This window comes from Strongylocentrotus purpuratus, unplaced genomic scaffold (assembly GCF_000002235.5).
Source record: "Strongylocentrotus purpuratus isolate Spur 01 unplaced genomic scaffold, Spur_5.0 spur5_scaffold_3, whole genome shotgun sequence".
In the NCBI taxonomy this organism is placed as follows: domain Eukaryota; kingdom Metazoa; phylum Echinodermata; class Echinoidea; order Camarodonta; family Strongylocentrotidae; genus Strongylocentrotus; species Strongylocentrotus purpuratus.
The window spans coordinates 32,873,035-32,898,084 of record NW_022145609.1 but is presented as its reverse complement, the minus strand read 5'-3'; the positions used below and the strand labels follow the sequence as shown (position 1 = coordinate 32,898,084).

Below are 25,050 nucleotides of genomic sequence, written 5' to 3'. Positions count from 1 at the left end.
GGCACTTATCATAAGGAAAAGGGGCACTTATTAGAAAGGGATAGGGGTAGTATGAGAAGGGGAAGGAGCTCTCTCTTTTTAATGGGGGCACTTATCATAAGGAAAAGGGGCACTTATTAGAAAATAAGAGGGGCACATGTTAAAATGAAAGGTGTGCTCATCCGAGTTTAAAAAAGGGTTAGTTATTAAAAGGAGAAGGGGCACTACTTACAAAGGAAAAAAGGGGAAGTTGTCAAAGTAAAAGGAGCATCTCTCCGTTTTGAATAGGGCAATTATCAGAGGTGAAGGAGGCACTTATTAAAAGTTAAAAGGGGCACTTTTCGTACCTGAAAAGAGGCACTTACTAGAGATTAAAAAGGGCACTTATTCAAGATAATTTCAAGATTCATGAGAATGGAAAATGGACACTTATTGCAAAGGAAAATGGGAACATGTCAAAGGAAAAGGGGCACGTGTCAAAAATAAAAAGGGCACTCGTCAGAGGTGAAAAGGGGGAAGGGGCACTTTTACTAAGTACTGAAAGGTACGAGTACAACATTTATTACAGACTTTAAAGATACTACATATGGCTCCGGTTGTCTCATTTTCGCTCGCTGGAACATTGCCAGCACAAACCACTGACCTCTACTTCCTGGACGGTTATCGCCCATTCCCATTCACTATACGTTACGTACTAAAAGGCTGTATTGTCTGACCGTTCATGAATATTCATGTTTTTGCTTACCTCTGCAAAATGTTTGCTTTTACTAAATGGAAAAGTTACGTTGGGGGGTTGGATGAAATGGACTAAATGAACCAAGCAGAAGAGATCTATGATAATTCATACTTCTTATCCTTCGTGTGCTTGACCTATAATATCAAAATGGCTAGGCAAACTGAGTCCAAAGTTCGACTTGTTTCACATGTGTATTATAGGCAATGATGAGCTTTCAACCTATTTTGATCAAATTACGGTGGGTGAACTTTCAAAAGTCAATGAGACATGAGGATTCCAATGAAAGAGCTAGTGATAACGTACGTCGGGGTGGATGTCCTTTCGTTTAAACAAAAAAAAAATGAATTTTTAACGATTTTTTGGGTACAATTCCATAGACTAACATGTTAGGCTGCTGACTCTGATGATAGGGGGCGTTGTGAAATGAGACTAAACGGAGCAATTATGTGTCCCTTCTGCAGCCAACATCAAATTCTATAGAATTTTGCGGGAATTATGAATATGTCATGTATGTCCTATCTGTGAAATTTAAAAGTTAGCATGAATTGCAGTGTCCTAATATTTCGGCACTATTGAGTGTCAGACACTATTAAGTGACCGAATGGTCTTTTTCTTCTTTGGTAATAACATACATAAAATGAGCTGTAAGAGGTACATGATCATTTGTCTAAATCAATAACCCACTACTTGTAATGGCCAAAATTAAACTGGTTGAATCTTTGCGCAGCATAAAAAGTACGACCATCTGGTACAACGGTCTGAAAATCAGTCTATTACTTACTGGCTCTATAGCTCTTAAGTCAATTCGACAACTTATAGTCGTTATTTCCCACTTAAAGACATTTCCAAGCACCACCTTTTTTTTAGGGAAGTTCTAAATCAGTATTATCTTTCAAATGCCGTTGGAATTTGACCTTTTCATTTTTGGGCCTGCAAATGGGACTTAGTACCTTTAAAAGACGTGTACTTATGCATACCCCAAACTGTTCCCCCTAGGCAATGTGTTAACAATATTTAAATTTCAGTGACAGTTACTGGTTTGGAAAATAAACTGTGAACAAAGTTACCTTTTAAATAATCAGAGAATGAATGATTAGAGTCAGGAATGGACTCAATTAGGTTTTCTCTAATGTTGACAAAATGTCATGAAAATATTTGCAATTTATTTTGGTTCATTTACAGTTTTTCCTTTGTATTGCAGCGTTTGATTACAATATTCCTATCAAAGCAGTACATCCACAGTACTAAGAGTAGACCTGTATATTTTTAGAACAACAAGCTATATTCTTAACAACTTTTTGTAACTTCTTTGTGGAAAAGTAATGCCCTTTTCCCAGTTACTTTTGCCAATGTTTAGCATTTAATTAAGACATTTTGAGAGATTTTGTATTGCCTTCAAAACAGAATTACTCGATAAATCCATTAATGTTGTTCCCTGTAATTGAAAATCAAGAGACATATAATTGCTGAAAAGCAAATTGTGTTTTTCTAAAGCTTCCAGTTGTCTTAATTTGGGGTTAGTACAAGTTCATAACCAGCATCGTCTTGTGTTGTGTTTGCAAACTGCTCAACATTCTGGTTCTTATGAAACAGGTCTGATGATGGTAGACGTCTTTCTCCTGGTTTTTGGGACGAAGTCGTTGAGGTGATAGCGATCTCCTGGTATATGTTGTCTGCCTCGGATCTGGGTCTTAGGTCCATGTAAGGATCTTGTCCGTTCTCTTCAGTCCTGATTGGTCCTTTGCGTCTGTTACATAATTATACAAAAATCACATGAATAAATCCATATTAATCCACATTCACCACTCTCCACCCAGGTGTTAAATGGACATACCCAGTAGGATGCAAAAGTCATTATAGTTTTCAGTGCTAAGCATTGTGAGCTTTTTTGAAATAGCGCCTGCCTGAAATGTTCCCCAGGGAATGGAGAAAGTGGATACATTGTGTGCGGGCAAACCTGAATCCCAATACCGGAGAAATACTTATCTGTGAAGTGCTTATAGAGACATCTTCGATGCATTTTATATCCCGAATATTATTGTCAGTATTATTAATATGAATGATTTTTTTATATTGAACAACTAAAACGATATAAAAATAAGACAATATCATATTTATCAAATGTAAGAATATGTAATCATTATAGGCCTTTACAATAAATACATGTATTAAATCTTACATAATTTCTTTTATATCTGATTTTTTTTTAGTATCATTTAATATTAGTATGATCATAAATCAAGTGAAATTTTCATGATATTTCTAATAAATACAACAAATTCCAATCATTGGGGTATCATATTTTTAGACTCAAATAGTTATAAATTCTATGAAAATTATCAAAATGGGAAAGGACGATTCTTAAATAGAAGGGAACGTTTCCAGATTGAGAAGACTCAAGTTTAAAGATACTTGTTTCCAAATTGATATTTCTTTTACACTCTAACCCATTAAATTGGAATAATTATTTTCTCTCTTTTTTAGAAAAATGATTCTGACAATATGGTTTACTCTTGATAGATAAATGTTTATATCTTCTCAAAGCTTTAATTATCGATTTAAAAATTCATAGTGCTATAACCCTTAAAACAACTCATTATTTGTATCGTGCATATTAGGAGACAGCTCTTTAATGGTCAATGGTAGTACCTTTCTGCAGTTGTTCATTACGTCTATTTATAACTCGTAAAAGGTGAAATGCAGGGCTCAAATAAATTGCATTAACCTAAAATTACCTGAGCTGAATAAGCAGGAAAGTAACAGCAACTGCATACAGCAAAATGACTACAACAACTACAATCAGGCCTATTTGCACTCCTGGAACAAGAAAATCTGCAAATGAAAGAGGAAACAACAAAGCAACACAAAAAACGAAACTAAGTATAGTGAGTAGAAATCGTAGCTCATTCATTCAGTCAAGAGAATATATGTAATAAATGCATTATTTTACACATTTGGTGAATACACCACCTTTCTCTTAGTGAAATTTTATACATGATATTTAAAACGAGTATGTCAAATTAACAATTAACAATTAACAATGTGCGTTATTAATCTCTATTTAATGAGTAGGTCTTTCTTGTAGGTCAAAGGTCCCATGGCGGAAATATAACGCGAACTCAATGTTTACATCTAAAGTGGCACTATGTTGAAGTCAAAGCATTTTAACAGCAAACGTGATACATTAAATCGCATCTCCGATTCAAACCCTTTTAGAACATGGAAGACAAAATGGGTGTAATTAGCAATTTTAAAGAATTATAGCGGATTAAAAACGGGTACTTTTTAAAACCATTTTAGGCACATTTGCATATTAAACAAATTCGGGGGTATAACGAATATTTTGGAGCTAAATTGAGGTCAACAATGGCTTGAAATGGTTTCAAATTGCTAAGATTAGTATCAGCAACACAATACAAGTAAATAATTCAATTAGTACAGGGGCGTCGCTAGACCCTTTTCAGTGTGTGTGTGTGTGTGTGTGTGTGTGGGGGGGGGGGGAGGTAGAGGCCAACGATAACCGACAAAACTAGCCACCAATTACCAACAAAATTAAATGTTCCAATATCTACAAATTTAACCGTATAAACACGGGGCCGAAGGCTAAATTGTTTCTCCTATGGACTATCTATAGTACTTGCGTATGCCCAAAAGGTCATTTTCCTCGACGACATAAATAAACCAATTATTTCGTCAACAAGTCAGCATCATAGCTATATATTAATGCAGGCGAGGAGCTAGGATCTGATTTTAGGGAGGGGCGATAGTGAGCAAGCAAATCACTTAAAGAGCGCGCGAAGCTCGCTCAATAGGGGAGGGGGGGGTGGGTGATAGGCCTCCAGCGCGAAGCTTAGACGTTTCATTAAATTATGAGACAAAGCAGACGATTCGATGTTCTGTTCTCGACTCTTAATCCTTATCTGAATTCAGTTCTCCCCCTCCCGCGCGAAGCGTGGAAATTATGACGTTTCATTTAAATATTAGAGAAAGTAGACGATTCGTTGAACCATGCTCGACTCTTAATTAATCCTTGTCTAAATGAAGTTTCCCCCTTCCGCGCGAAAATTTTTACGTTTTATTAAATTATTAGGAAAAGAAGACGATTTATTGTACCGTTCTCGACTGTTAATCCTTATCTGAATTCAGTTCTCCCCCTCCCGCACAAAGCGCGGAAGTTTTGGCGTTTCATTAAATTATTAGAGAAAGTAGACGATTCCGTTGAACGCGTGCTCGATTCTTAATCCTTGTCTGAATCCAGTTCCCCCCCCCTCCCGCGCGAAGTGCGGAAGCTTTGATGTATGATTTAATTATTATAGATAGAAGACGATTCGTTGCACCGTTTTCGACTCTAAATAAGCCCTATTTGGCTGAAATCAGTTTCCCCCCTCTCGCGCGAAGCGCGGAAGCTTTTTACATTTCCTTAAATCATTAGAGAAAGCAGACGATTCGTTGTACAGTTTTCGACTCGTCTAAATGAAGTTTCATCAAAATATAGAGAAAAGAAGAGAATTCGTCGAACCGTTCTTGACTCTTAATCCTCGTTTGAATTTAATTTCCCCGAAAATGTTAAACCTCTGATTTCTTTAGCTGATATAATAGGAAAGTGAAACTTCGAGAAAATACAAGTATCGTAATTGCAGTCACTCTCGAAGTCGTCAGAGTGGTTAAAAAGTCACCAAAAACAGAAAAAAAAAAATTGTCGGCCGACCGACAATATACATCTCACCGACTCACCGACAGAGCTGACCCGACACAGCAACATATTTACCCGTGTCTTTCTTGCTCCCTCGACGTGACGACTCCACCAAACAAACCCCCCCCCCCCCCTCCCCCTCCCCGTTTTTTACTGCCACTCCTCCGGCTCTTACCTCCCCTCTCTTTCCTCTCTTTCATCCCCCGTTTCTTTTGTTTCCTTTTTCTCTTTTTTCTTCTTTTTTCCTTTTCTTTCTTTCTTTCTTTTCTTTTCTTTCCTCTCCTCCCTCTTTTTCTTTTTCTTTCTTCTCTTTTCTTTCCTTTCTTCTTTCTTTCCTTTCTTTTCCTCTCTTTCTTTTCTTTTCCTTTTCTTGTTGTCTTTTTTCCCCTATCCCTCTCTTTTTCTCCCTCCCCCTTTTCTCTTTTTTCCCGACGGCAGCGCAATTTTACCGACAATATCCTGACAGGTGGGGGGGGGGGGGGTGTCGCACCCCCACAACCCCCCCCCCCCTTTGGCGACGCCCCTGTTAGTACATTCAGTACCGACAGCGCATGCGAAATCGCCCGTGCATGTGTCCGCGCGCGCAAAATTGTAATGTTAAAAAAACATTCAGAAACCAATAAGCATTTGACCAATTTGATTTTTTTACGCACGCGTACGCGTCCGTCATGGCGCGTGCGTGGACATGGGTGTAACCAAAAATTTACCTTTGACGTCAAGTTCATGCATATCGAATACCACTCAGAAATGACGGAAATATGGTCAATAACAGAAATTCACAAAATGGCGCCTTGATGACGTCACGCAAAAATATCTACGTTGGGATAGTCATGCACAAGGCGCATGTCATGAAAATGACATTATTATTAACCGGTTCTAGAACAATAAACCCCAGGAAAATCTCCCCTTATACTATACTCCGCAATTACTTTATTGAGATAATTTATAGTATTGCGATAAGCTGCAGTTTAGGAAGGTGAACACAAATTTAAGAATGTTTGTATTTAAAGTATAGAGTATGCAATACTAAACTGGAAACTTACGGTCAGGACAAGTAGTAAATGTTTGGTCGGTAGATTCAGTCAAACTTTCAGACCAGCCCCCGGGTCCTCCTTCATTGACAGCGCGAACCTGTATCATCAATAACATATGACTTTATTAATGAAAAAACGTAAATCTGTAATGGATAATATTATGCCTAATCGCACTTTAAAAAAGATATTGGGTGGTATTCTCGAAAGCGGCCTAAGTTAAATCAGTGGCCTAAACCTGGTTTAAACCATGGACTATCTTTTTTGCTATTCTCGAAGGCCGCCTAAAGATAAGCCAGGCTTAAATACGTCATAGTTCGGCCTAACTTTAGGCCGCTCAGAGGGCAGGTTTAAATACGTCATAGTTCGGCCTAACTTCGCGTGACGTCACGTTTTAGTTAAATCGAGTGTCCGCGGAGAGTGAACGGTAAGTTTTGCATTTGAATTTCTATATTTGATAACAATTTGCACTCTTTTGTATGGATAAGCGCTCATGAAAGTTACACCAGCTATTAAAGTATTTTTGTAACTTTCATGTTGCTGTACTGGTGATAATCTAAAATGCTTTTAACTGAATAAATTTGGAGGAAACTTGGTAAATGTTCACATTGTTCGCAGACCAGTCCCATACGTGCAAATAATTGTCGGTTAACATTTTCGTTTCCTGAGATTGAGCAATTTCTTACCGGGTAATTCTTTTTCTTGGCACTATTGTCCTTTCGTACGCATATACCACCTTAAAACTATCATTGCTAGACGTAGATCTACTTTTATAGTGGATTTTCGAGACGCTGTTGCCTAAAAGTGGACTAGCAGACTCTTTCGTTCGTTAGCCTCTGATTTGTGTAGTGTCGGCTGTTGTAATGTGGGTTGGAAAGTAATAACTAGGTCTATTAAGCTAAATAAATGTAAGTATAGAGACAAACAAAATGGAGCCTGCAGAAACACGTGTGGTTGCTTTGGTAGTTTAATCCAGACTCAATATCCATGTGCTTTTACATGTATAATGTAGTGAACAGAAGACCCTTGCATACACTTGCATTGTGTGTATGCATCTAATATGAATAACAATGAACTGTGCCTTAACAGCTGCAGTGCATTTCTAAGTGGCATGTTAATTTCAATTGCATGTTAGTTTCAATGAACCTGTTTCTAAACATAACATCGGCTCCTCTCTTTCAGGAGCCGACCCTACCCAAATCAGAGGCTAACAAACGAAAGAGACAGAAATTTCGGTCTGGTATCACCTCTGCCTGAGCTGCAGTGCTAGTTGTGGCTGTTGGTGCGATAATTTTATACAGGATGATGATGATTTTCATAACCACCCCCCCCCCCCCCAAGAAAACATTTTTTTTAAAACAATATTAATAGACCTAGATGTAAATTTCATCAATAAGAGTCTAGTCTAGACAGGTCTAATAGAAATTGAAAGGAAATGGACAGAAGCTTCCTTTTTTTGGATATACATTTGCTGATAATGTTACAGTAGTTTAGTCTAATAATACTATTGGGCAATTCCACGGTAACGGAAGGACACTCAGACAAGATTTTTGAACTTCAGGTTCATACTAAAAGAAATGTTTTATTAGTATGTATTAAACTATGGGGAACAAAATGTGTTTCAGTCAAGTGGGAAGCTTCATCAACTTCACAAAGTTTGGATAAACACTAATTAACTGGAAAAACCATGTCCATTTTTATGTCCTTCCGTTACCGAGATAATTAATATGCACATTCTTAAACTACTTAACTATAATGACAATTTTTTGTGTGAAAATTAAAGGCACTTATATAGGTATTATATCTATACTGTTTCACATCTTATACTAATAAAACAGTTCTTTTAGTATGAACCTGAAGTTCAAAAATCTTGTCTGAGTGTCCTTCCGTTACCGTGGAATTGCCCTATTAGTTAGTAAACTACAGAGAAAGAGAAATTGTAATTTCTTATCAAATATCAACATATTTTTCATCTTGATTTTCTGCTATTTCAGGTTCTTTTCAATTGATGCATGGGGATGAAAAAAGAAGGCCTCTCCCAAGCTACGGTGTCCCGCCTTGTGAAGTCCATCTCAATAGCCATTGCCAGGAGATCGGACCAATACATCTCAATTCCTTCAACAAGAGAGGCAGTCCTGCAGAGTGCAGACCCAACATGAATTTTTATAATTACTGCCATTTCCCTGGCATTAATATGGTCGGTGCTATTGATTGCACCCACATAGGCGTCTTTAAGCCAGTTGGCCCAACACCAGTTATTTCCTGAACAGGAAAAATAGATACTCCATTTTTCTTGGAAAGTCTGCTGGTGAGTAAAGCTGTAATTACTCCTAAATTTTGTAAACTAAATCATGTTTATACAATTTTTATTAAAAAAGATCTGCTGATTTCATGAATCTGCAGATGTGTCTACAGGTACATTATGAAGTGATTTAAAATTGTTTTGTCTGATGAATGTAGGTGCAAACTACACTCAAACTTTTATTCATTTTACATAGGCACGAGCTAATATTTTCAGCTCGATTGCCATGGCTACCAGTCACTCCTGACAGTGACAGCTTGGTCTAGACTTTTGGGAGGAACTATCTCTGAAAATACGACACAAATAATCAACAGTTGATTAACTACTTTAAAATTTGGGTCAGAAGAAAATTCAAACCTACCGCTAACAATTCTAGACCATATAAGACTTAACGACCTACAGACTGCAGTAAAGTACAGTGCAGTAAATTTTCATTTTACTTTTTTCCCTTTCACGAAGCTCATTTTGGGAGATAACATAAACAATAAGACAATCTTTGGTCTAATGTTAGATTGAACTAAAATGGAAAAGTTGGGCTCTAACGATTAGGGCCTTGTAAAATCTACAACCCAGGCTGCGTTTACATCTAGGTTAGGCCAACTGTCGGTTGGTTATCTAAGTAAGATGTAGACCTCTAGACTTTTTTTTTTTTTTGTATTGAAATTGTCTTTTTTATTTTGTGGTCACTTCACAGCACATTGATTTGACAAATTATTCACACACCAGTGAAAATGAACATTTGATTACATAATACATTGAACGTTACAGCTTATTAACCTATCAACAACAACAAAAAATCTTTCTTATCTGACAGTAGATATCCATTGGGCCATGCCCTGCCACCTGCTGTCATGGGCAGCTTCTTTGTCATTGCGTATAGCAATGTATTTCTCCATTTTATATGATTTAATCAATAAGGACATGAAGTTAGAAATATTTGGTTTAACTAATTTACATCTATTTAGGTAAATTGTTTTCTTTGCAATTATTAATATATGATTAAAAAGAATATAATTCTTCGACAATATACCAAGAATTACCGTTTTTTCGGTTAAAATCGAGAAATCAAACATAGTCAGCTCTTTTCCGAGCTGATTCCAAAAATCTTGTACTATTGTACATTTCCAAAAAAAATGTTCAATCGTTTCATTTTCCATGTCACAAAAAGAACATAATGGGGAACTAATGACTTTCATTTTATACAGTTTATAATTCAAATTCAGAATATTATTTAATACCTTAAACTGAAATTCTCTGTAAATTACATCAATTGTAGTTGAAATGATACCTGAACGAGCCAATAACAATTCTGTATCTGAAACATCATATCTATTCTTTAGTCTAAACGTACTGACTGGGCATTCATATTTCTCTGCGATCAACAGATCATAAAATTGTTTGCTTTTTATTCTGTTCAAGCATATCAACTCGGGGGGTAAAATAATATTGGAAGTAATATCATTTTTGAATGGATTTGTATAAACTATTTTAGGAATATTTATCTTTGATAACGAAGAGTACACTCCCTGTATCCTAAAGTAATCATTTGCATCTAGTTCAAATAACCTTTTCATGTCACCTTGTTGCTTTAAATTGCCCCGTTCTGTGAGGATGTCACTAAAAAACACCATTCTTTTAATGAAAAGTTTTCGAAAGAAAATCCTCTAGACTTGATTTTAGGAAAGGGACTAACTTGGCTATAGACTTTAACTACTTAGGGCTTTCTTAGGCCATGACATGGCAAGTACAACTTGGTGCAAGCACATTTATGAGATAGTACTGCAAGAATGTGTATGTTTGTTCTTGACTTTAAAAGAGATACCGGTAGTCATTCTGTAAATCAATGATTATTAGTAACTGAGTGGGGAGGGGGTGCCTAGTCACTGCCTACATGAAAGGCGCCTTAATTTTTTTTTTAAAGTTAGAATATGATTGACACTATAACTAAGACCAATTATCAATGGAGTAGATCTTTGATATTTTAATGAGGTCTAAACATTTTTATTTTTGTTTCAGGATGATGTTCTTCTTCAGTAAAATAAATGAAGGCAAATTCCCTGATAATTGAGACAAATTCAGAGAGAGGAAGGAGAACTACTGAGCTGCTGAGTTTCAGACAGGTAGGCTGTACGAATAAGTTGTTGTTTGTATGCCCAGGTACTTCAAGGAGGGCATTTGTTCATTCACATTTTCCCATCAATACTTTCAAGTAATTGATTATGCACTCCACTTTTACCACAATGTGCATGTAAGTCTACTTTGGTCACAATGTACATGCAAGACCTTTTTAATGTTTAACAGAAATAGGTTTCAATGTGCTTCCTTTCATTTTTTTCCTCTTTTTATTCAACAGCCATACTTGCAAGGACTATGAAGTTCTACTTAGCCTCTTCAATGAACCAGACTCTATCTGCTGTAACTGTGACTGCATGGGGATCAAAACCTTTGTATTATGATCCTCATAACATGAAGCTATGGTAACAAACAAGCAACCATTGATAAAAAGCCTGATATGTCCTTGTTGTGTGTGTGAACCCCAAAGCAACCATCACTCATAAGGATGTTTTTATGTACATCAGATGTTCATTGTAACAGCTGCACTGCTAAAGCCAGGGTAATTATGCTGCATTATTGTAGAGCGCTTAGAGACTTCTGACAAAGTAAGTGTTAGGAGCTATATAAGCACTGTAATTATTATTATTATTATTGTTTCACTGGAAAAATTGTGATTTTTGAGTCATTTAAGAAATCATGTTTTATAATGTGTTTTATAATATAGTGCAAGTCATGATATAACAGATTCCCTGCAAAAGAAAGACGGCTCAAAAGTAGACTATGCTTTGTTTTTAAAAAATGGGAAAAAGTAATGTAACAAATACATAACTTTGAATTCTAATAATTTCAAGTAGCAGATTATGAGGCTATTGGAGCTTAATATTTGACCTTCAATTTTATAATCGTATTCATCGTTAATTACAATCTTTTCTGTTTTAAGAAAAATAAATAAATTGAACATAATTGTTGATATGTTATATACAATATTCCTTTCATATCTTTTGATTTTAAGTGTGCATACTGTTGGGTTCATTGAATTATACATGGAAAAAGTCTGGAAATAGAACAGTGAGAGAACAGAGAGCCAGCGAGAGAGAGAGATAGAGTAAAAGAGAAAGGGAACCAAATGAGAAAGAACAATTTAATGGTGAGAGATGTCATGAAAATGAGAAATAAACAATGATGTGAGATAGTGTGTGTGTGTGAGAGAGAGAGAGAGAGAGAGAGATGGAGATAGGGAGAAAGAGTTGGGGGGGGGGTACAGTGCCCCCTTTTTCAAATGCCCCTTTTTATATAGGTAAGTGCCCTTTTAACTTTGTAAGAAGTGCCCCTCCCCCTTTTCACCTCTGATAAGTGCCCCTTTAATTTTGAAATGCGCCCCTTTTCCTTTGACAAGTTTCCATTTTCCTTGGCAATAAGTGTCAATTTTCCATTGTTTTCAGTGCCCTTTTAAATCTCTAGTAAGTGCTCCTTTTCAGGTACGAGAAGTGCCCCTTCACCTCTGATAATTGCCCTATTTAAATTTGAGAGGTGCCCCTATTAACAAAATTATCGGTGCCCCTTTTCTTTCAACAAATGCACATTTCCTTTTTTTTAAGTGCCTCTTTTTCATTCTCATAAGTGCCCCTTTTAAAATATGTTCAATGCCCCTTTTCAGGTGCGATATGTGACCCTTTTAACCTCTGATAATTTCCCTTTTAACAATGATACAATTCCAGCAAGTGCCCTTTTTGTTGATGCTGCCCCCTGCTTTTGAAGTCGCTCCGCCGCCCCTGGACGTCATATTGCTCAAGTTGTCGAGGTGATGCATCCTCTCCACACTGCGCGCATCCATTGTCTTAGCCCATTGTCTTAGTGCATTGTGACGTCGCAGCTTATACTGAGCATGTGCAGAAACTGTAACCATGGTGAATAATCCATGGACTAAGTTAGGCCAGGTTTAAACCATGGATCAGTTAGGCCACCTTTCGAGAAACGAAAATGACTTAGGTCAGCGGCCTAAGTTAAGCCTGGCCTAACTTAACCACGGTTTAACTTAGGCCAGGTTTAACTTAGGCCGCTTTCGAGAATACCACCCATTAAGTCTAACTCTCCCATGAGGTTTGGCTTGTTTGATTTTGTAAAAGCCCATTCTTGTTTGTAACGATACAAAATATAAAAGTAATTATAGTACAAAAATCCTATATTGTGTTTCATTTTCATGAATTGAAATTATTGAGAAATATAACTTTATTTCCTTTAAGCCCTTTTCTGGGCTTTATCGTTACTCAACATTTTATATTTTAACCCTACAATTCGTAAGGATCCCATTCCAATTTTGCGTTATTCTCCAGAAATGTTTTTGTTTTGTTTTAGTTTCTTGATAATTGTACTTACAATGCTTGATTCATGCTCTATGAATTGACCTTCGTATACATATTTATAAATGCGTGATTGTAAATACTTGGTCCGTTTGTCACGTATATGACCCCGGCACAGCAAGAGTTTGTTTGGGTAATACATCATATATATTCGGAGTGTTGGCTCAGTCAGTAGAGCGTCCGCCTCACAACCGGGAGGTCGTGGGTTCGAACCCCGGCCGCGTCATACCAAAAGACGTTAAAAGATGGGAGTTGTTGCTACCTTGTTTGGCGTTCAACAATAAGGGGATAGAGCAACGTCGATCTGGCGCTGCTCAGTGGCTGCCGGGCTCACGATCAATTGGGCAAAAAGAATTTCCGTTTCGGTTTAATAAAATTTGGAGTGGACTATTAGGCTATTATTATTATTATTATTATTATTATTATAATCTAATCATATCTAAAGAGCATTATCCTTTCCATTTTACGTAACTTTTACACGTAATAGGATTAAGGACGAATATAAAAAAGATAGATTACTCGCTCACCTTGATGTAGTACTCCGTTCCCGGTTCTAACGGCGCGATAGTGCATACCATAGGGGATGTAATATAATTGACGTCGATAGTATCTTCATCCCCTGTGGCACTTGAATACCTGACTGTATAGTTTGTTATCCTGTATATTCCTAGATTTGTATCATCCACGAGAGGCCACTCGATGGAGATTGATGTATCATTCTTTGCCGTGGTAACCGGTACCTCTGGCGTGTTTGGTTCTGTTGCATGAAAGAGAATTGTGGTTGATTAATATTTCAATTTCTCAGTATTATAGTCACTTGCATTAGATGAATGTGTGTCTGATGATCCAAAAAGGTAAATATCGGCTGTTGTAAGCTTAAAAAACTTTGACCCTACATTTTGACTGACTCCGACCGAGGCATTCAGTTTTATTTCATGGCTGCCTTTACTTTAAGTTATTAAGGTAATCATTTCAAAACGGCCAATTATTCAGTGAATTCCAGGAGTGAAGGAAATATTTTTTTTTATATGATTTTTCGAAATATGGCAACGAACATCGTCTACGATATGCACATTCTAAAAAACGTTTTCAGGGAGTGACTGGCGTTTTTTCGGCAAGTCTCATTTCGAAAGACATGTCAGCATCCCATACAGAGGATTTCTCAATAATTCACGGTAATAGGAAAAAATGGTGACTTGTTATAAGAAATTAATAAATCCAGCTCCTTTAGAGCGCTTCTAGAAAGGACTTGTAAAAAAAGGCGCTTCCAAAAAACAAAACACAAGCGGTATTGACGCGGCTGCTAATTCAAATTTTGCTGATGCAGAGGTTCAGGAGTGGGGGGGGGGGGGGGTCGAAGGTTCACTAAAATACTCTTGAACCCACCTGGTATTGGGAGTGTTGTGACGTCGACCGAATCCCAAGCACCATTCCCTCCGCTGCTAACAGCACGTACCTAACAAGGCAAATTTGACAAATACAAAATGAAGACGGTATTCATTTCTGAAACAGTTTTTATTGGTATTTTATGTATCTGTGTAACAGGATTTCGAAATGTTTATGTGTTGAAATCCATATCAGGAGGGTGTTTTATTTGTGGGGCATAAACTTTGCTGAAACCGTGTGAGATTTAGAAAAAATTTCACGATTTAAAAGTAATATCTTTATAAAAATGCTACTATAATTGGGTCGATAATCAGTTCTGTGCAGAGGCAGCAATTTACCTTTATTGCATATTCTTGGTTCGGCTCTAAATCTGAGAATGAATATATTCTTTCTTCCTCCTCCACTATCATGATGACGTCATCATTGTCTTTCTGGATCTCGTATCTCAAAAATAAACCGTTGATTAACTCCGGTTTCTCCCAGGCGATGATGGTATATGTCTGGTTCGTTGACCCCAAATCGCTTTCGACATTGAGAGGGCCAGTGGGTTCTGCATTAATAATAATGATGGATAGTCATAATATTAATAACGATAACAATGATCATGATAATAATAATGATAACAAAAATATTATAATACTATTCATAACTAGACATATAATACTTGTTTGGAACAAGTATAGGTGGGCTGGTCAACTTAAATTTGAGACAAAATAGAGCAAAAATAAGCGAGATACTGCTTAAAAATTCTTAAAAAACAATATCATGTCGTTTCATGACGTGAACGAAATTCACCTTCTATAGGGATAACGCAAATTATGAAATGTTTGACATGAGGCCTTTAATCGAGATTTTCACTATGATGACGTCATCAAAATGAAAAATAGTTAATACTCCGCTAGTAGAGAATTGTCTTAGCTACAACATATCGAAATTTTGAAGAAAATTGATCAATATTTACAGAGATACAATCAATTTTACATAAATATGCTTACGTCATAATATGCAAATTCGTATTTTGAGTTCCAAGGCCATTGTGATGATGTCACGATACACTTAATGGCCAAATGAGACATGAAATCATATCTCCGACTCATACTTTATCAGAATATGAAAAAGAATTGAGGATCCCGGTGCATTCCAAAGAGCTATAATGGATTTTGTATAGGCATGTTTTTGCCCATATATGCTATGTATTATAAGAGCTCGCGCGCACGGACATTTATCTTGAATGGACGCTCATCTTAATATTAATAGTCATAAAGAGATGAACATATTATCAAATTGATTGAACAAATACAAGATTTATCATGAAAGAAAAAAAAATGGCGATTCTACGTTGTGAAATGGTGTTACGCACGAAAACACGCGCGCAAGACGATTTTGAGCATTTCAAAATTTTGCGCGCGCACTGACGCGCGGACGTAATAGCACACGCGCGTTTTTTGTCCTGAAATTGACCGGACTAATATTGACCTTGATCATAATAAATATGAATGAGAAATGGATTTCGGTTATGAAATATGACCATGAGTTGATTTTCAGAAAATGTCACAAAATGGCGCCTAGATGACGTCATCAGTCAAGGTCAAGGTTGAAAAATTTTATGTGCTTTGTTCTAAAGCCTATACATATATGTGCTAAATTTCAAGGTATTTGATTGAACCATTTTTAAGTCATCTTGCTCACAAAAAAGTGGGTTGAAATAAGAAAAATAAAGAAATAATAAAGGCAATTTTAACAACATTATAAGGTGGTCTGTATTAGATACAGCCTACCTGATGATGAAATAATATAATTATGATACTAATGATAAATTCAGGAATAATAATATTTATAACGATAGTGGAGTCTCGTACCGCTCATGGCCCTCCGTTTTAATTAACCCAGCTTTAGCACAGCTGCCATAACAGTGCTCAAGCATTTTCAGAAATAAATTTCTGCCATGTACCCATTTACCCCAGCTATAAAGTGGAGTGTGGCAAATGGAGATTAATGTCATGACAAAGGACATTAGTACTACGACAGGCTTCGAACCCGTATTTTGTTGTTTATATTCCTAAGGGTTTTACACTGAACCACGATACCTTTAAAATACAACACATTATTCAGATCACTTCATATTTAAATTATCTCTATATGTCAGTAATCAAAGGCTTAGATATTAGGCCTACATTGGTAGACCAAACACAATATACAGATTCATAGGCCCAAAGGAGTTTGTCGACAAACCTAGGTTTTCGCGCGTCATATGACGCGCTCCGACGCGTTTTTACAAACCAGGTTTTTAAAAAAAAACGCGTCGAAACGCGTCATATGACGCATGAAAACCTAGGTTTGTCGACAAACCTGAATATCGGGCCAAAAACTTTTTGACTGACCCAATCCAGTGTGTATTATTAAATAAATATAAATGCATATACAGCAATTGATTAATCAGTCAAACACAGCAATAAATTGGATCTTACTGGGGGTTTGTTGACGGGAGGGTTTGACCAAAGAGGCAATTTTTTGAGATATTATCTACGCATGGGCAGATAAATGTAATTTGTACACACCTGTGATACCATCAGGACGAATAGTGGATTTTTTTTCTTCAAGAGGGCAAACAATAAGTTTAATAGAGCGCCACCATCACTTTGGCTTTGATTCTTTTAAAAGGCAAACTTGGGACTTCTCCATGTATATTTCGAGGTCTTCTGTTCCTGCGCTATTTTGGAACTGGTCATTAAATATGACAAAAGCAAGGTATCATACACATCGGTAAACATAAAACGAAAATGAAACGAAATAACGTCCAGTCTGTGTATTCAGGGATATCATAACGGATCTTACCGCTTGGTAGTGTTCTGGTCTGAATGAAGATGCAGGGACCCGGTCCAACGACTGTCCTCGGACAGACAGTAAACTCGTACATCATGTAATGTTTTAAATCCTCAAAGGATTTACTTGTCACTATTAGGTTTTCTCTCTGAACATCATCCCCTCCCGCTTCACCGAATTCGTAGTCGTAACTTACGGCTCCGTTCCGGTCTCCGCATGGAGGACTGCTCCAGGTATAATCCAATTTTCCTTTCACGGTGTTATCCACTGTGAAGTCTTCAGGTGGCGCAGTTGAAACTTATAAGTGGAAAATGTTAAAAATCGATTAAAATGCAATCACTGTATGAAAATAGCCTACTGATGTACAACGCAACACATCGTTACCCTGGCCTAAGCCTACGCGTGATTGGTTGTTCCAGCAGTGTTCTTTACCGTGCGTCCATTTACTTCTCCTCGTTGAAGAGTGACAAGTGTGGCATTATTTTTTAAGTAGCCAGATATACGTATTTATACGGACCACTAACGTCTCCATCCGAACATAAAGTACAAATGACTGATCGAGGAGTACAGCAGAGTTTCGTTCAGGGTAGTGTTGATCCAGTCCACCAGGCAATAACCATAGGCAATCAAGACGGGGGGGGGGGGGGGGTGGGGGGAAGGGCTCATGGGCTAAATCGCTTGGGAATTTGTAATTATCATTATTTGGGCAACCCCTAACCCCCTTCTTTCTTCTTGCACTTTATTTTCTGTCATTGTGTTTATAGGTTCATATTTGGATATTACCACTATATTGTCGTCCTACTAATGATAATATAAGAAACGGGAAGATGATATTCTAGTAAAGCCCCCATCACACCAAACTAGTTCTCACTACGTTCTGGGACCGTCCTAGAAAATCGTAAAACGGGTTGTGGTCGGGGCAGAATGTGTAAACTAAAATGTCTATAATACGATCCTAGTTCGTTCGTAAACATTCCTCAATACGTCCATCTCGTTTGTTCCCCGTCCACAGCCAGTTCATATTAAGTTCAGATCGGTAGATTAGGCAGTCCAAGCCAGTCCGTAGTCAGTTTAAACCCATTATTAACTAGTTCTACCTCGTTCTCAATACGTCCAAACCCATTCTAACTAGTTCGCCTCTTGTTCTAACTAGTTTTTAACCCGACCACCCCGTTCAGAGATTTCCTCATCTCGTTCTGAGTGCGTTCGAACGCGCTCCTAGAGCGTGTGCAATCCCGTCCTGACTCGGGAATCGGGAGGCTTTGCAGTTCAAGTCAAGCACCTATCACACCAACTATGTCTATAAACAGAATATTGATGTACATCAATGATGTTTAATAAATACAATACACACCAAACTAGTTCTCACTACGTTCTCGAAAATTTTGCCAAACGGGCTCAAACTGTGTGTGAACGGAGTGAACGTATTAGCAACTATTTACGACCTTTTTAAGGACTTCATGGACGGGCTCAGACTGGCTTGGACGGGAAGGGTGGTCTAGAACTTTGAGCCTGTTCAAAATTCACCACGTCCTGCAATTGGACGGAATGACAACGTACTTCGATCCTACTAGGAACGTGTTACCACTTGATGTGGTCGAGCATCAATGAGGAAGAACGCGCTGGGTTTGTATAGCACTCGAACCAGGACGGGATTGCAAAGCACTATACAAGCGCGTTCGAACGCGCTAAGAACAAGATGAGGACGAGTTGAACTGTCTCTGAACGGGGTGGTTGGGTTATAAACTAGTTAGAACAAGTTCCAAACTAGTAAAAATGGTTTGGACTGCTTAGAAATATCAAATTTATCCGATCTGAACTTGATATGAACTGACTGTGGACGGGTACAGACGAGTTGGACGTATTGTGGACTGTTAATGAACGTACTAGGATCGTATTAGAGACATTAGTCCAGTCCGAGCCCTTCCATAAACAGGTCGCAAACAGTTGCTATTACGTTCAACTCCGTTCGCACACAGTTTGAGCCCGTTTGGCAGCATTTTCGAGAACGTAGTGAGAACTAGTTTGGTGTGATGGGGGCTTTAGAGACGCAACCTCTCTGATGATTTTGAGCCCGTTTTACTGTGTCAGGATCGTGATTTATCGCAGAAAGCAGGCGAATTCCTTTCTGACCAACCAGGGCAAATCTAGAATTCCAGTTATAGGAATATGCTCCGCAGATTCCATGTGTATTTAGTTTGCAATCATTTGCGGACACCTGAGTTGATGGAAATACCATTTATTAATGAGCGTACAATTTCGCTCACAGCAAACTAGATGTCCCACCAAGAAATATCCTCAAGATCTCAGATTTTACCAGTGTGAAACATTATAAGATTCTGTGGGTTGCCAGGAGAGGAAAGATGTATGATGATGACATTTTATTACGGGGCAATTGTTGGAAAGTGCACTGCAAATACATTTAAAGGGATAGTTGAGTTTTGGTAGAGAGGACGCTAAAAACAAAAACAGTTTGTGAGATAATGAAAACAATTTGTGTCAAATTTGAAAGAGCATACAATTTACATGACAAAATCCTCTTTGTTTTATCAAAATCGGTTCAGAGATGGCTGAAATATCCATAAATGTAACCATTTCTAATATTAATGGGCTCCATAAATGTTCGATATTTTTAACCAGCCGTAAAAGACATGAACATGCTTATACTTTTCAAACAGATGTTTTTAAATAGTTGTTGATGATCTCTCTATTTATTTTTATTTTAACAAAACATGACATGCAAAATTTCATTATCAAAGACGGTTGAAACCAATGACTTTTTAGAGAATGCTCCCATGTGGTTTCACGGCTCATGTCAATTGTTAACAGGCTTGTTACTAAGTCGTTGGTAATTTTTGTATTCCTTTAGAGCATGGTGCAATAATTATCGGCCCAATACCAAAAGGGCTTTAACTGCTTTTGGCCATTAAGAGATAATCGCGTTTGAAGTTTTGGCCTCTCTAATAATCAAAAGTTTGTGGTAGTTTTTTTGTTTCTTAAGTCAATCTCGATAAATATGTTAAGTTATTAAGTTTTACATGAAATGTGTTAAATTTGTTTTAAAATATTCAGAATTTTTCATGCTATGTGCAAAAAACATGTAAGGGGCTTTTTGGCATATGACTTGAGAGTAGCGTATTCATGCCAGAAGGGCCGTAACCTACGCGGCGTTATGCCCAAAGGGCCTTAACCTGCGGTTATCGTACGCGCGCGTAGTTAGCGCCCTTCTGGCATAAAGAATTTTTCTTGTTTCGCAACACCTTTGGTTTGCCAGAAAGCCCCTGCTACGGCTACTGGATCACGAAAACTGATTAATTACAATTTTAGAAAAAGTATTTTTGATATCTGATTATTTTATTAATATAATGCAGCTTTCGGTGAAGTTATTTTTTAGAGATCGTACATTAAGGACACCTTGTTCGTTGTGTATTTTCATTACAGTCCCATACGTTGACATCTGCGTATTTCATGAGTTAGTTGTATTTCATGCATCCACATCTAACTTAAATCTCGCTCAGAATTCATGATCTAAATTCATGACATATACTTCCAGTGATTATTCTTAGTACATTGTGTCTATTGTAGACTAATCATGTTTTTTAATGGTGTTTCTACTGATATTTATTGAATTAAATGGAAATTACGAAATAATCTGTCATTGATAAAACGTTTGCCGTGTAGGTTAAGGCCCTTTTGGCGTAAGGAAAAGATGAGATACGTGTTAAGGGCCTTTTGAAATTAATAATTATCTTCATAAATAAATCGAATTTCAACAAGTGAAGCACATCATTTTAAAAAGAATTTTGAAATCTACAAGGTGATGTTAATAACTCAATAACCCTCAAAATCGTGTTAAGGCCCTTTTGGCATAAGGCCGACGTAATGTCTATTAGTTTGCAATGTAATGGTGCACGTTTTGGTTATCAAAATTCAGTTAGACCAAAACTGTACTCTCAATACCAAAACTCAGATATCCCTTTAAAACCTAATGGTCGTAATATATGAATGTTACTCAAGACAGGGAGGCCAACCTCCCTGCTGCAGGTGATCTGATAACATCAGTTTTAAGGTGAATACCCGAACGATGTCAAACTCCTAACGAAAGTCAATGCTTATGTATGGTCGTAGTGTCGTATGTTGGTGTCGTAGTCGAGTGGTTAAAGCACTTGAAAATGTAAAGGTCGTGGGTTTGATCTCCGACACGGCACTAATCTACATATGCCACTCAATACCCAAGACAAAAATGGGGACCCGATAGGATGACGAAAGCACTTTGTTTTGATAATTGATTATTCCCTCATGGTGACATATGGGTAAGAATACTTCCCCAGAAGTGGAGATTGTGCACATTGTGCGTAAAGAAATCCAATGACCAGGGTAATAATATTTGGTATTAAAAGGGCATCCGTATTAAGCGCTATAAAGATTCAGATTATTATTATTATTATTTAACTTTACCTGACTCAGTTGAGTTGTATGCGATCACATAGACTGTCTCTGCAACATAGCCTTCCAGAGTCGCCAGAACTGTAAACTCATAGGTAGAGTATGGCAACAGGTCGTCATACTCGATGCTTGTATCGCCTGTTACCTCCCATGTTACCGTATCCGCCATAGAATCGTCGCATTGGTCATTGAGGAGGAGCCTACGTGATACGGTGTAGCTCGGAGCACCGCATTGGCTGAATGGCTCTGACCACGTGATCTCCAGGTGGTTGTACGAATCTGAAGTGACGTCAGCACTATCCACAGGTTGAGGAGCTGTGGAGCAAAACAGAAGAAGAGAGGGGGTTGTTAGGCAGTATCGAAGGCCTAAGTATTGGCTTTGTAGGTAATGTCTGAAGTGTCTATACACAACTTCAAGTGGATCATTTTAGATTATCCTTATGGAATGGAATATGAGGCAGGTGAAGTTCATATTCAATTATCACGTGTGTGCCCTACTACTAAAATAATATTGTAGAACATTCTATGAACTTTGCGACAGAGAAGTAACACGTGACTAACCAATGGCCATGGCAGGAGCCGAGCCGAACCAAACCTTGGTCTCGGAATTCAAATGAAAATTAAAACCAGCATTTATTGTGATTTATGTATTTGTATATTTTTTTTGTTTGTATATTTGTATATAATTTGTATATTTTCCTTTAAAAAAAAAATATATATATATTTCATTTTGAGCAGAGCTGCGAAAACAAATTTTATCGTATCAAATGATAATCAAATATAAAAACTAAAAATGTTTTTAAAAGTGACAATTTTCGTAGCCACAAGGTTATGTTCCCAAAATTAAAGTGTAATGCAGAAACTCACGTATTTTGTCAGTCATCGCTGACGTCATATTCGCAGGCCCAGCTAAATCGATTGAATTAACAACGACAATGGAGAACTCGTACTCGGTGCAGACATCCAACTCATTGACTGTTTTGACAACTATGTCTTCCGTACTATTTACTGAAATAGTTGTAGAGTTAGTGGGATCATCCCTTGGCCAATAAGTCAGGTTGTAGCTAACGATTGATGAATCACATTGGAGCCAAGATGAAGAAGGTGTCTCAGGGATCTGCACAGTTACGTATAGAAAGGTCAAAGGTTAACGATTGTTTACTTACTTATGCTTAAAACTTCATTAGGAAACCTATATTTTAATGATTTCTTGTAATTGTTTAAGTGTTCTTATATAGCCTGGGAGTATGTATTCCACAGTTACTGTCTGTATTAGGTTTATATATATATACACATGTACATATTCAGAACAAGTTGGAAGAGCCATTTCCACAACTTACCTTCCATTCAATAGTGATACTGTCCATTCCATTCACGGTTGTTGAAAGGATGTCTGGTTCCAATAGCGGGGCTGAAATCAAGACCAAAATATTAACGCCAAGATTAATATGCAGTGTTTCATATGATGTAATGATAGGTATAATAATAATATTAAATGGTCTTGAGGGAGATACTAAGAAACTGTACAGTACCGGCAATATATCCTTGTATCTCACGAAAAATGATCTAGTCAGTAATATAATCATTACATATCCCTTTGTGAATCGGAAAAGAGTTCTATACTGTTACTTTATCAAGCTACCGCGCCGCACGATAGTTTGCTCAAACTTCGAGGCGATTCAGCTGCCTAGAAGGTATAGGTAATTATGATGAATAATAACTTTTTTTTTTAAACCTGTCGAAATGTGTTCACCCAACCATGCATAATAGAAGCTGAAATTATTATATTCGTAAATGTATCAAGAGATTCATAAATTCGGCTACACACAGGAGACATGTTTTAATGGCATCAAGGCCCTTCTTGCGGGCAACCGAGTTGAAACATGAAACAAAAAAGGTTTTAAAGTTCGTTAAGATTTTTTTCTCAAAATGGGAGACATTTACATCTGTAACAAAGAAGACACAGTAGAGGGAGTGATTGAAAAGGAGATATGGCCTCTCCCGCACTTTCCCTTCATGACATCATAGCGATTTGGAAGTAGTAAATGCATGGATATCACGTTAATATGGAGATAATGAAAGACAGTTGGACTCGTTAATGAATAGACCTACCCCCACAATTTGTATTGGCACTGATTGGACCACTCCTTACACCGGCAACAACCTGACCCTCGACCTCCCGTCTAACACTGATGTAGAAATCGTAGTCTCTGAAACCGGAAAGCCCCGTGATTTCAGCAGTACTATCTCCAGTGATGATTAAAGTTTCTTCGGATTCACCAGTGTTGTTTTTATCGTCCGTCCACGTGTAGTCAATCTGATAGGAGTGGACAGGGCCATTGCCATAATCGTAACCAACTGTCCAGGCATTCCAAATGAGTAGGACCGAATCTTTGGTGACATCAGACACCCAAGGTGATTCAAGCAGTCTTGGAAGAGCTGTTTGGGTTGATAAAAGTTTTCTGATATAAGTTTTCTGAATACTCACTTGGACGTATTTTTGTATTAGTGCATTGGTATTTTATCCACCCACAGTGCTCTATTAAGATCGTGCGGATTGAATGTGTGCGACATAATGCGACAATGTCATAGATATGCATGTATAGGCCTACGTTCGTGTATGGGTGAGCGTGTGGGTGAGTGTCTTGTGTGCATGGGTGAGGATGTATAAATGTGATTTATAGTTCTTGTGATGGAACTGCTTTGCGACAGAAACTGGCTGAAGCGCCGAACATCAATTAGGGCATGCGAACAGATATGGTTATTACAGAAGAAAGTCCACATACTGTCAAGCAATATAACATAATTCTAATAATAATGCAGTGTTTATCAAACTTTCAATTTCATCCACTGCAAATACTACCTCGAAAGACCACCTTCGCACTCAAAAAGATCTAAGGCAAATTGGCAATATGTGATGAGGTAACAGTACTGATTCACAAGACAAAAGAAGTAGAAGAAAATAAAGGCTCATTAAGATTATTTCAATGGTCACATGCAAAATGAAAGTATTGTCGTGGGGTTCTTTTTCTAGTTTAGATCGTAGGAAACAGAATTGTTAAACTGGCATCTATTTTTTCTTTGTTTTATCGAGCCAGTAAAAACATGAATTTGCGTGTGACAAAATGGGAGGGGAAAGGGCTCACCAAAACTAAATACATATGATTGACTACATTTATCCAGAGTTTAAAAATCGCTTCATCCTGTATGCCTGCAAGTTCTGCTCTCTTCCGTTTAGG

At 37.5% G+C, this 25,050-nt stretch overlaps 1 protein-coding gene and 1 long non-coding RNA gene across 3 annotated transcripts; one reads left to right on the top strand and one right to left on the bottom strand.

Moving 5' to 3' along the window:
• Nucleotides 1–1,628: 1,628 nt before the first annotated feature.
• LOC105443009 (receptor-type tyrosine-protein phosphatase F-like) lies at nucleotides 1,629–23,217 on the bottom strand. The gene is made up of 10 exons (XM_030995897.1): nucleotides 23,152–23,217; nucleotides 22,679–22,928; nucleotides 21,824–22,126; nucleotides 17,378–17,662; nucleotides 14,881–15,092; nucleotides 14,543–14,612; nucleotides 13,684–13,913; nucleotides 6,452–6,539; nucleotides 3,451–3,547; nucleotides 1,629–2,462 (listed from the first exon to the last, which is right to left on the bottom strand). The coding sequence occupies exons 1-10, from the start codon at nucleotides 23,176–23,178 to the stop codon at nucleotides 2,222–2,224; spliced, it is 1,803 nt and encodes a 600-aa protein (XP_030851757.1). The 5' UTR covers nucleotides 23,179–23,217; the 3' UTR covers nucleotides 1,629–2,221.
• Nucleotides 6,630–11,407, top strand: LOC115928837. 2 transcript variants are annotated; one of them, XR_004066246.1, is made up of 4 exons: nucleotides 6,630–6,866; nucleotides 8,434–8,747; nucleotides 10,758–10,861; nucleotides 11,095–11,407. It is a non-coding gene; the product is annotated as an uncharacterized LOC115928837 (long non-coding RNA). The 2 variants fall into 2 exon arrangements; XR_004066245.1 differs by lacking the exon at nucleotides 6,630–6,866 and having other exon boundaries at nucleotides 8,351–8,747.
• Nucleotides 23,218–25,050: the final 1,833 nt, after the last annotated feature.

Bases quoted from the DNA above. Each gene is read 5' to 3' on its own strand.
- LOC105443009 (XM_030995897.1), bottom strand. From the start codon at position 23,178: ATGGACAGTATCACTATTGAATGGAAG. The intron at 13,914-14,542 runs GTGGGTTCAAGA...TTCATGCAACAG, and splicing joins CACAACACTCCCAATACCAG to AACCAAACACGCCAGAGGTA. The intron at 6,540-13,683 runs GTGAGCGAGTAA...TTGATGATACAG, and splicing joins GAACGGAGTACTACATCAAG to GTTCGCGCTGTCAATGAAGG.